Below are 12,817 nucleotides of genomic sequence, written 5' to 3'. Positions count from 1 at the left end.
ATGGATTTTAATTGCAGTCTTTTAAAAGCGGCGAAGGTGACCAGGGCGGACCATAAGCTCCCCACCTGGAGGTTCTGAAAAACATTGTCCAGGACGGTGTGTGCTATGGGTTTCCTACTCGAATCTAAGATTTCTGTCCACGACTGATGCCTTCATGTTTTATCTGTTGCTACCCTTAACGTAAAACAGATTTTTAGATAAGCCCATTGTTTTATCAACATTTGCTATAACAAACATAATTCCAGCCGAGCCTTGGCTGAAGAACTGCGCTTCGGAAGTCGAAATACTAGTAGGCGTTAAATATAAGTTGATCCAAAAGCCTAGGCTCACTTCCAGCATTACTTCAGACCCATATACAATGGTCGGGAGGAGTATTGCGCGGATGACTTTTCAATGGAGTCAAGACAGGGGCCCCAAAGTTTTTCGTGGAAGCTTAAGAAAGCATTAGGCAAGGAGGCAGCCTTTGCTTTTATGAAGTCATTCTGGAGCAGGAAAGTTCCTCCAGTGCAGATTACAAATCTCAAGTATTTATGCTCTCACTTTTTTGGGTAGTGAACCATTCAGATACCAAGTGCCTGGCTTCTTGATCTTTTTCCCCATGACCCTGATTTTAGTTTTGTCTAGGGTTGATGGTTCCTCCGTTTAATTGAACAAATTCATAGAGTTTATCTAAAAGACGCTGGAGCCCGCCTAGGTAATTACGTGGTGGATGAGATTGATTCAATTATTCACCCTTCACATTTTTTTTTTAACAAGCTACCTTATCATTTACTAAACAAGAATCCATGGAAACTGGGTTTCTGAAAATAATGTATCCATCCATGACCGTTCCCTTTTTTGCCCCTGTTTCAGCCAACCTAGAACCCTACCTCCCCACCATTGTCAATGCCCACCCTTCGCCCCCCTCCACCCAACACGTGCCTTCCTTGACAAGTTATACAAACAGCTTTGCATGAATCAGAATATCCCACATTTAACAACTTTTGTACCCCATGTTCTGCTTGCTGTCGGGTAGTAGTTTCTGCTGGTAAATGTGATGTTTGCTCCTTGTTATCAGGCATGATATTACTTTGACTTGGTTAGTTGTCATCTCGCCTTAGGCTAAGCACTTGTACCTCACTTATTTGAGCGCATTTAGTGCTCTAAACCATGGTGGTCACACCTGTGTGGTAGCCTCCTCAACATATACCCATTTAGGGTTCCGTGTGCCCTAAAACTTCCTGTATTCCAACTTCAAATTGCTAATCAAGAGTCCATTGCATGTAAATGCCACTGACTCCTGTGTCACCGTGAAAATGATGGCAGTCCTCCTTTGAATTAAATTGCCAACTTGGTCGCCCCTATACATTGCCAAACTTAACTGTGAGAAAATAGATCTGCAGATAATGGGAGAGGAGTTTAAAGTTTGGTGTGATCAATTGTGGTAAGAGGAATTTGGCCAACCTCTGGTTCCTAAGGAGGTGGTTAGACATCTAGAAGTTAAATCTGATCAGTTATCTTTAATATCTCAAGTAATGCTCTCACCACCATCTGTTCCAGCCTTATGAAAACTCTCAGAAAGATTCTCCTCTTCCTCCCCGTACTAGCTATAAAAACGGTGGTGCATGCCATGGTCACGTTCACGCCTGACTATTCCATCGCTCTATATATTGGGCTACCACACAATCTTATTGAGAAACTTCATTTAGTCTGGAATAATGCGGCTAGACTCTCTGAATCTTCCAGGCATTATTCCCTCTCTTCTAAGTTAAGGCATCTTCACTGGTTGCAGATTGAAAAAGGATTCAATTTAAAACATTAATTCACAACCATCGAGCCCTGTATCAGACAGGCCCATGTAGCTTGCAGCAGCTTTTTTCTCTCCCTTAAGATCATTGAGGTTGGCTGATATGTCTCGTTTGCTCCTGCATAGGTTTCAGCTCACTCAGGTTCTGTAAGGCTCTAAGCTTTGGAATCAGATCCCCTTAACTCTCAGAGCTATGCTGAATCTTCTCAGATTCCGTAACGATATTCAAATCTGGCTCTTCTGTGCCTCATAGGTGACTCCTACTGGGTTATTTGATGGCACTACTTCAACAGGTTTCTGAGCGCCAAGAAGCTCTTTGAGCATTGTTATGCTTTACAAACCTTAATTACAATCTCAAGTTAGTATTGTATCTGTATTTGTTACCCCATCACTTTTTTGTTTTTCTAAACAAACAGAACACCAAACATCCTTGGCAAGAACCTGCTAATACCATCTTCTCCCCAGAATACAAGCATAACACAGCACATCTCTGCCACCAACCAGAAAACACCACTTCCCCTCCTGCAACAAGCCAGCAAGCACCACCTCCACCACTGCCAACAACCAGCAGACACTACTTCCAGCCCGGATACTAACAAACAAATATTACTTCCACTCTGGGCACCAAAGTGAACACATCACCTCTAATCTTGCCAAGAAGCAGTTAACACAACCTACATCCCTGACACAAATCAAGAAACTGACACGAAGCAGAAAATATACACTTGAAACCAGTCAGCAAACACCACCCCTACCCCTTACACCAATCAGCAAGCACCACCTCCTCCCTTACACCAAGGGGGACACTGCGAATCCCTGTCACCAAGCAGCAAACATTGCCTTGACTCGTGACATCAGCCATAATACACTACTTTCGCTAATGACAAATCCAGTAATCACCATATCCACTCCTTTTGTCAAACAGGCCACAGCACCTCCATCTCTGATACGAACCAGCTAGCACCACCTCCACCCATGACACCAATCAGGAAACCACCATAACACATGACAACCGGGAAACACCACCCCTACACATACAGCCCCCCTGCCCCTGTCCACTCCTTCAAGCAGAACTGCCACGAAAGCTCACGCTGTCTTGTGTCCAAGCATTGACGAAACCATTTTTTTGTGATTGGATGTACATTTTGGGATCAAGATAAAAGGATTAATATGTTTAATATCAATATTTCACATGGAACAGATTGTCTGACCACGTTATGTCTCAGACTGCAGAAAGGGCATGGTAACGTAGGTCACATTATAATATCCATCCTTGTCCTTGCTACAAATGGAGGAACAGGATGTTGGGCACTGAATTCCATATACAATACTGTAGTTGGAAGACCAAGACAATCTAGATCCATTTAAGTATAAACAGAGATAAGCAGAGGTGAGCTGTGTAGAGAGCCAAATGAAAGAGCAAGAGATGGGTGAGGTTGAGAAAGAGAGGCATACAGACTGCAGAGAGGTAGAGGTAAGAACCGAGAGGGAGAAGAGAGAGAAAGAGACAACAGGGATTATCTTCTGACTGTTATGATCATGGTACCAGGTGACCCTGGGAAACCGTCCACTTTGCCCTTGCTTAAAACATCACTTGGTGTGTAAAAGAATTTGCACCCGGTGCTGACGGACCTCAGATACAGGATAATCACCACCGCCCTTACCTAAAGACTTGAGGGCGAAATCTGCTTTCAGCACAGTGTCCTGGCAGCTGAAGCCAGCGGAGGGCTGTTTCATCAACTGAGCTTCTCTCTGCAGCAACAAAGGTGAGAAAATATCAGGGGCTTGGCCAGTGGTTGCTGGTATTTAATGGCGGGGGGGGGGGGATAGGAAGGTGGGTCGTTGGGGGAGAATGAAAAAAATAATAATTAAACACTTACCTGTGTGCTGCCGCCTCTCGGTCTTCTACGCCGGCTTTCAGGAGTCCAGGGCAGGAAGCACCCGGCTCCCAGGCTACCCATAGCCAATTACAATGCTGCAATGCAGTTTTGTGACTGTTCTGAGCGCTGTGGTTTGGTGCTCAGCCAGGGAATGGGAGCCTGGGCATGTTGTCCACCCAGCCTATAATGCAGCCTGGGTGGAGAACATGCAAAGTGCCAATGACGGTTTGGACAGCCCGGGATGTCCAGCCAAAGCGTCATGCACACTTGGAATGGGCAAACCACTCCTCCCCGGCCCTGCTCTGTGAGCAGAGAAGCCCCACCCCTACCCCGCTGAGCAAAAAACTGGAAAATAAAAAGATAATAACAATGAGTCAATATCAGTTTATTTTTTCCTTTTTGATCTGCTCAGTGGGGCATCGCTCCTCCGCCTTAGCAGAGGAGACACTGCTGGGCTCAGGCCCCGTGTGAAACCAAGGAGAGGTGCCTAGTTTTGTGGAGTGATGGCACATACACAGGTGGCCTAACCCAGACCTATATTGGGGTCACTTTTACTGGTAAAGAGTTCATTAGCAAGGGGAGGAGGCACAAGGCAAGAATCCCATTTTTGTAGAACCAAATCTCCAATTCCAGCAGCCGTGAGGAAATCCCTGCTTTGGAAGCGGGCTCCGCCGCGTCTCGCTGGCCCAATGTGGCATCCCTGAAGACATCTCATCGCATCCAGGACAGGAGTGACGGGGCATCGGGCGAGGTGGTCTGGGCCTGGCACGGGGAGTGGGGTGGTGACAGAAAACCCCTGTCACCAGTCCATCCAAGCCGCACGACGACTACACCAGGGAAGTCCAGGCGCAACGACGATCTACCCGGAGGTCAAGCAGAAGCTGCGCGACCTCAACCTCCAATACCGGCTGCTCTTCCCGGCCCGCCTTTGTGTCATCTTCCAGGGAAAAACCCACTTCTTCAAATCACCAAAATCGCTGCTGATGCCCCGTGGCACGCCCGATCTGTGGGGAAGCCCTCGGCCAGGAGCAGTCCTCTCACACCCCCAGACACAGGGTGCACTGACAATGATCTTTCCTGTAGTCCGACCATCTAAGACATGTAGTCACAAACTTGCCTGACTACGACCTGGAAGGAACTCGCCCGGGAAACTAGATTTCTCTGTCCAATACGAGCCGAAGTATCTAGCTGGATTCACCCTCTGCAAAATACATATCCTGACAAATGGAGGGGTCCACCACGCAGCTTCGTACTAAGCTCTCTAGTTTAGTTTAGTTTTGTTACTAGCACTGTTATTAGTGCGACAGATGCTTCCTTTCACGAAGTATAGGGTGGGAGGTGGGTTGGGCGGAGGGTCTGGGATCGTAGTCCCATGTTATGGTTCATCTATGTTCAACGTGCCAGATGCCCAGATCTCCTCACACACCTGTCCGCTGTCCAGCCTGACCCTCCGGACTGGCAACACCAAGTGCCCCCTCAGTTACCACATGCCGACTATGGTGCAAGAGTTACATAAGAGAGAACCCCTACAAATCCTGTCTTGGAACGCTAATTGCTTTCTAGCAGGGTTAAACGCACCGCCGTCCTGAAATACGCCCACAGAAATGCCCCGACGCCCTTTTACTCCAAGAAACACACCTCATGGGTAACCACTACCACTTCCTCACGAGGTACGAGTTTGACAGAGCCTGGCAGGCAGGCTTTGAGCGGGGCTCATGTTGGGTAGCAATCCTTCTCCAACGCACCTTTCCCTTCATGCCCACTAATGTCATCAGGGACCCTAGGGGCAGCTTCGTAATCCTAACTGGGACACTGGGAGGGGCGGTCAACAACCTAGTGTTGCTCTACGTGCCACCCAGTACCCTAGCAACTACCCTGAAAATCACTAGCGACAACATATGCTCTCTCCCTCCGGGGTTGGCGGCGGCGGGGGGGGGGGGGGATTTCAACGCGGTCATGCACCCTTCCCTAGAAGGTCCCTATGTAACAGAGTGGACAACGAACTTGGGCCTCTGCGACATCTGGAGGACATGGAACCATAGAACAGCTCAGTGCACAAACACCTCTGCGGTGCACCACTCGCACGTGCAAATTGACCTCGTCTTTATGCCCGCTCCTGAATGAATATCAGCATCCTCCCCCAGGGCATCTCAGACCATTCACAACTTTTTCTGAGTCTAGGCGACTCCGCAGGCACCCTCCGCCCCATCTGGAGGCTGAATGCCTGGTTCTTACAAGACAGCAAATTCCGTAAGGCGGTCGGGGACGAACTTCAACAATACTTCCTAACTAACCAAAACACGGTCGCCTCCTGGGGCAACCTCTGGGAGGCCGGGAAGGCCACCCTACGTGGTTTAGGCCAAGTCACAGGCACAGGACAGCCGGCAAACCCTTCTCGAAGCCCATGCTGCCTGCCTGGAGCAGACCCCACCCGCAGCTTCGGGCGAAAAGGAGGAGAGACATATCTCGCTCCTGAGAGACAAAATTAGGTAACTTTTGCTGGATTTAGCAAAGCTGATATGGAGGTCCTCGGTTGCCCGTATATATGGATGGGGGGAAAAAGAACGGGAGAATTCTCCACAGGTCAGCCTGGTACCCTATGGTGAACCGCATAGTCCCTGAGATCCAAGATCCAGCAGGCGTCACTCATCGCACCTTGGTCTCCATAGTCCAAGCCTTCGCCGACTACTGCCGGCTCTATTCGTTGGCCCGACCAGACACCCCGGCCCTTGCATTGTCCGAACTGGGTCCGATCCAACTCCCCCAGCTACACGAATCAGAAGCGGCCAGCTTGGACCTCCCCATCATGAGGGAGGAAACAGGGGAGGATATCTCCCTTGTAGCGTCCGGAAAGACGTTGCGACCAGACGGCTTCCCACAAGAGTACTACGCCTTATACAGTGATATACTTATTTCCCACCTCCATAACCACTATGCGGAGGCGGCAGAGACAGGGAGGTTCACACTCTCAGATGTGGCAACTGTGGTAGTCATCCCCAAGACGCTGCCCCCCTCGCCTTTCTGCTCTGACTATCGCCCAATCTCTCTAATAAACATAGAGATTAAAATATACTCAACAATCCTATCCCAACAACTAAGACCGGTGTAGGAAGGTGGATACCTGACTATGGTTACCCCAGATTGTTTGCCTTGTGTTTAGCTGGTTTTCGACTTAGTTGGCCTGGGATCCTGCTAATCAGGGCCCCAGGCTATCTGCTCTCTCTGTAAAATGGACTCCATGTACCCTAGGTACATAACTAATTGGATATTGAGTCACCTTATCAGTCCCTGTACAGTGTACTATAGGTACCCAGGGCATAGGTGCACCCAAGGCATACCAAGGGCTGCAGCATATCTTTTGAAACCCCTGGCTGGCCATCCAAACGGACACAACTGGCTGATCACTCGGCTGGGGCAAGGTCGTGTAATCACCTCTTGCTTAGATATAGTATTCCTATGTCTAACCTTAAATCTGGACACATATGCACCTATAAGTCACTCCTAAGGCAGGCCTTAACAATCCTGAAGGCAGAGTGCTTGGTTTTATGTGAGATGGTGCTCTAGCATGAGCTGAGCATGTCTGCAGCTTTCGGAACCATGTCCTTATAGCTGTTCCAGGATATTGCCATACCATATACTCTTAAGTGCATTATAATCCTCGCGGTTATTGCTAACTTTGGTTTGGCTTTATCAAAAAATGTCGTGTAAGGTGTCATACGCTTTGGAATACTACCTCCTCACCAGTTCTGGCGACGGGGGTAGCATTCCGCCCTTCTAGAGGAAGAAGACATGTTACTTCCATTAATCCCGGTGTAAGTTAACCAGAGCCTCAGCATCACAAAATGGATGCTGCTGCCACAGTCTGACCTCCTGCTGCTGGGAGCCCTTCCAGCGAGGTTTCCTGTCACAGGGAGGTGCTAGCACCACCCCAGACAGGAGATAGTGGATTGGGGCAGGGAGGGCTGAATGAAATGAGACACTGCCTGGGGAACACAAGGTGTCCCATGCATAGTCCAGTTCAAACCGGTGCTGGGGCACTCCAGCTCCAGCTCCGGCGCGAAACTGGACAAAGGGAAAGGGGTGTAACCACCCCCTTCTTGGGTCCCACCCATAGGAGGGACCTAGCAGGTAATACAGCCCTTAGATTTGGTATATAGGTAGGAGCTGTGTCCTTAGACTTTAGATAATCCTGACTGAAACTCTGATACGAAACTCTGGACCCTTCGACATCCTACTCGACGTAGAAGACTGAAGAATCTCCCTTGTGGTCAAGGAGTGACCACCCTGTGCAAACAGGCACCAACAAGTGCTCAACGGTTTGCTTTATCGTTGCTCCCGCCGGAGCTCGAACAACAGAGCCTGACAAGACCCGGACTTCCAGACATCCAACAGTCTGATCCACAGCCACAGCAAAGCTGAGACCCGTGGAGGCGACGAGAGACGTGGGACCGGCCATCTTGGAAAGCCAGCAAAGTGCTTTCTGTGCAGCTCCTGAGGCACCCTCGAAGCTGTGCATTGGGGATTAGGAAGCCCCAGCCCCGAGCATCCTTTGCACAGAAGATCATCTCTCCACACTCACCGAGAGCTGCGCGGGGCCCTTTTGCATTTTCCTGCTCGACGCGTCTGTCCGGTCAGTTGCCCGTGATGACCAACCATTGAATTTTCAACGCTGGTCTGGTTGCTCCAGACTGGCCCTTGCTCCCCATAAAAAAGAAGCAGCCCATCAGACCTTGCTGGTCTGATCCAGAAGCTATCTTCGATTCCTGCTTGGGTTGCATTTGCCAAGGCCTGTTGATTCCGAATCGAGAACCGACACCGCCATCAGCGAGAACCTTCGTGGGACGACCAAGAGCGTGATGCTCTTGGTCGTCGTCGACACCCCCTGGTCCACGTGGCAGCGGAGACAAGCTTCACGACATCACCTGATTGCAACCCGACATCGCCTGGTTCTTTCCTGGTTCCTTCCTGGTCACTGGCTAGTGACCCAGACTCTGTCCCCTCTGCTTTCAGGTACTCTACATCTTCGATCCACCCTTGGATCCAACCGGACTCTTCTCTCCTGGTCGCCTGCAGCATCTTTTCTCCAAGGCTCCATAGAACTCCACGACGAAACCCGACACACTTTGACACCTATGCACCCGCTTCCTGTGGGTGAGGTAACGCGAGTACTACAGTGCTCCTGTAGAGATTTACATCCCTAGTGTCCTAGTTTTAAGTAGTTACGTTCTAGTCCAGTCAGAAGACTTCTAAATCTGCAACTTTCTAACTTTACGCACCCATTGACTTCTATTGGTGCACGTGTGTGCATTTAGACACTGCACCCGCATCCTGTGGGCCTCCCACGTCCTAACTGCTGTTAGTCCAGTGTAGCCCCAGCGATTCCCAAGGCCCTAGGCCTTACCATTGTTCTTGACGTGGTACTTATACCACTATTTTAGTATATGGTTTTAGGGGACACCAGGGCCTATCCATATTTGTGCAACTTTTGTATGTTATATTAAGTTACTTGTTATACGCTTGTGCTCCTGTGCTCATAAAGAGTTAAGGGGATCTATTTAGAAATAAATACATATATATTTTGAATATATAACCTGTGTGGTGTCCTTTCATTTGGTATTAAAAGGTTTGCATATGGTAAAACAGCTGGCTTCACATGCCCTCTTGAGTTTAGCCTAAGACTGCTTTTGTCCATGCTACCACTAGGATAGCTGGTCTATAAGGTTGACTTTACAACCATCACCATAAGGTTTGTTTGGACTGGTGCAAGGTGCTCACTAGAATAGTGAACATCATATACCAGGCCAACTTCTCACAACCGGTTCTTGGCAAGCTCGTTCACCCAGACCAGTGCGGCTTTATGCATTCACGTAGTATGAGGCATTGCCTTCGATGCCTCCACCTGGCCTTGGCCCACCGTCACTTGCTCTCCCCGTACCTGGCACTCTTGCTCGTCGACTTCGAAAAGGCCTTTGATACGGTCGCTTGGCTGTATCTGGGGGACGTGCTCGCTGCAGCTGGCCTAGGCCCTCACTTCTGTCGTTTGGTCCGAGTCCTTTACATACGACCCACGGCGCGGGTGCTTATGAACAGGGTCGTTTCAGACACGTTCCCGATCAAAAGAGGAACAAGACCAGGATTCCCCCTTTTACCCCTCCTTTTCGCCCTGGCAATGAACCCACTGGCATGCCTCATCCAGGCTGAGGAGCACAACCAGGGTTGGAGGTGCTCGCACGAGGATCGGTTCGCCCTTTATGCGGACGATGTCCTAATCTTCTTAGCTGACCCAGCACGGTCAGAGCCTAGGTGCCTCCAGCTCCTTCGCACCTTCGAGCGGGCGTCAGGTTTGACATATCAAGAGACTGCTTTGACTGGCAATCTACCATCCCGTTAAGGTGTTAGTTTTTCAAGTATCCGGGTATGTGGATCGTGCTGCTACCAGAGCTGGCATGGTCACTCAACATCACACCACTGGTTAAGAATACCAAGACAGACCTCCGGTGCTGGCAGGCTCTCCCGCTCAACCCCTTGGAGAGGATCGCCCTGTTTAAAATAATTATTCTCCCCCGCTTCCTCTACGTCATCCAAAACACCCCATTCGACCCCCCATGCATTTGGTTCAGGCAACTGGACAGCCTGGCCACAGCCTTTCTTTGGGGGAACTAGAGGCCTCGAATGGCCCTTCCCCACTGCCAAATACGGCATTTCCATGGAGGCATGGGCATGAACAATCTCTACCGATAGTACCTCGCAACCCGCCTGCTAATCTTACACGATTGGTTCAAAGGTGGATGGTCTGATCCGGCTTATCGGGTTGAGTTGGAAGGGCTGCCCCGGATCCAAGCAATGCTCTATGGCAACCCAATACCTACCGCCTTACCCATGGTGACCCGAGCGGTCTTACTGGCTTGGCGCGTTTCGCTGCGCTGCACACGCTGGGACACCAGACTCACGCAGCAGACACCCCTCTGGCATGGCGTGAGACTCCAAGCGGTGGGGGCACTGTAGGGCTTAAGAAAATGGGATCTTATTGGTATTTCACAGTTGGGGGACGTATGGACGGGAGACCACATGCGCTCATTCCAGGACTTGTGGGCTACCTACTCCCGCCATCGTCCCAATTTTAGAAGTATCTGCAGCTCCGACACGCTCTTGCCTCGCACGTCCCCACAGGCACTACATTTTCAGAGTTCAGTCCCATGGAGGCCCAGATCATGATGGGTAAATTAGGGAAGGGGGGTGTCGCAGATCTACCGGTCACTGACCGACAACAGTCCGATTTCACTTGATCCCCTTAGACATAGATGGGAGGCTTGGTTGGGCCAGTTGGAGGAAGAGGACTGGCGTGATGCTCTAATGGCTCCTAAAACCATCACTATTTCAGCCTGGCTCCGTGCGGTCTAGCTATACTATCTCCACTGTGCATGTCTCACTCCTATTCGCCTCAACCGCACGGGCCTACTAGCTAACCTGTCCTGCACACACTGTGGGTCAGACCCGGCAGACTTCTTCTACATTGTATGGGTTTGTCCTTGTCTCGTTCCATACTGGATGCACTGGTGTCGGAACTGACTGACGTCCTGGGCTGGGAGGTGCCACGTAATCCCCTGAACTTACTCCTGGGTGTTATGGACGGCCTAGACGGGTCCCGTGCGGACAAAACCTTTTTGGGTACAGCCATCATGGTGGCCAAACGGCACACAGCGGCCGCCTGGAAAAGCCCCACCCCACTCAGTGCAGCCAAATGGCACAGGGGCATAGAATGGTGTGCAGCTCAGGAGAAGCCACTGTATGAAGCTAGAGGGTGTCCAGCTAAGCATGAGTGGGTGTGGGGAAAATGGTTGGGTCAGGCTGGGCAGGGGGCCTTTTCTACTGAGGGAGATACCTCGGTCTGGCCTAGACCATAGCATGCATTGTAAGCAACTAACGAGACAGATAGTACTATATCATGACTGTAATGAATTGTTGTGCTGTACTTATTCTCCATCAAAATTCAATACAATTGGTTATCAAAAAAAAAAAAAACTGAACAGTTAAGCTCTATTCTGGACAAAACAGCCTACAGCTCTCCCAGTGAAGTTGCATAAGACAATATTTACAGCTGTAATACGGAACCGTCACACCCTACAGCTCTCAATGTAGCATTAAAAGCACATGGAGAGATTACAACTCCATCCAGAAGCCAAAAACACAATCCAGTACTCTGGCAGCATTTTCACAAGGGGTTTAGCGGGCCCGTCTCCATTCGGGGAGATAATACCACAGTTCTGCAGCAGCTAGAGGTCTCACCAGCTTTTGTGCCACACGTAGATCTTCTATCTGTGCCTCCAGACTCGCCTGCTTTGCATGGTAGGCCTTGAATCCAGCAATCTCTGCCCACTGCTCAGCCTGTTGTGCCCTCAGAAGCGCACCCTGTGCCCGGAGGTCGGTGATCAGTAGCCGGTACGTCTGGGTGGCCTTCTGCAGGGCACTGTACTGCGGCCTGTGCAATACACAAAGTTGGTTATAACACTACGTGCTGTTCTTGGGGCTGCACATAATAAAGTATTCAAGTCCATTTCTTCTCTTTGGTTTGTATTGTGACTTGTGTTGGCTGGTTTGTGTAGCAGGATGATCTGTTGTAGTTTGGATGTGGTATCTGAGAATACTTTGTCGATATGTGCAGAGCGGTGTGAGAGAGCACATTCTAAGAGATGGTGTGAAACTTGTGTGACATACATAGGCTGGCAGCAGGGCCTACATTCACCTGGTGGGGCTGCTGATCACTTGAACCAATAAAGATACTGTGCTTTTGAGTGTGACACACTAATATTGTTTTATATTCACATCTATATATTCTATTGGTAGTTTTGGGGTACAAATAATGCACCATACTTCAGCAATTAGTGTTTGAGAAAATCATAAAAAGAAGCAAGAACTATACACAGGAAGTAATAATCGGTCTAATTTGTTCCACAGCTGCACCCAATGTGTCCAAAAATGACATTTGACTTAATTCTAGATAACCGTCTTGCACCCACATCTTGTTGTTAAGGGCGGTGGGGCAACAAATTAAAAGTGCTGGTCATTCCAAGCAGAGGTCAGCCTGATAGACTCTTCATGGCCAGGCACTATACATATGCCAAATTTGCAAGCACCTGGCTGCCTGACTCAA

At 49.5% G+C, this 12,817-nt stretch overlaps 1 protein-coding gene across 1 annotated transcript in view; it reads right to left on the bottom strand.

The window, feature by feature from the left end:
* The window catches only part of LOC144772924 (uncharacterized), a 180,047-nt gene that overhangs the window by 132,445 nt on the left and 34,785 nt on the right, over window positions 1-12,817 (bottom strand). Inside the window, exons 7-8 of the mRNA XM_078657624.1 lie at window positions 11,953-12,145; window positions 3,451-3,538 (exon numbers count right to left, since the gene is read on the bottom strand). Coding sequence (XP_078513750.1) covers window positions 3,451-3,538; window positions 11,953-12,145 — 281 coding nt within the window. The remainder of the gene's footprint in view (window positions 1-3,450; window positions 3,539-11,952; window positions 12,146-12,817) is intronic.

Source organism: Lissotriton helveticus, chromosome 1_1, assembly GCF_964261635.1.
Source record: "Lissotriton helveticus chromosome 1_1, aLisHel1.1, whole genome shotgun sequence".
Lineage (NCBI taxonomy): Eukaryota > Metazoa > Chordata > Amphibia > Caudata > Salamandridae > Lissotriton > Lissotriton helveticus.
This window is presented reverse-complemented; position numbering and strand designations above follow the sequence as displayed.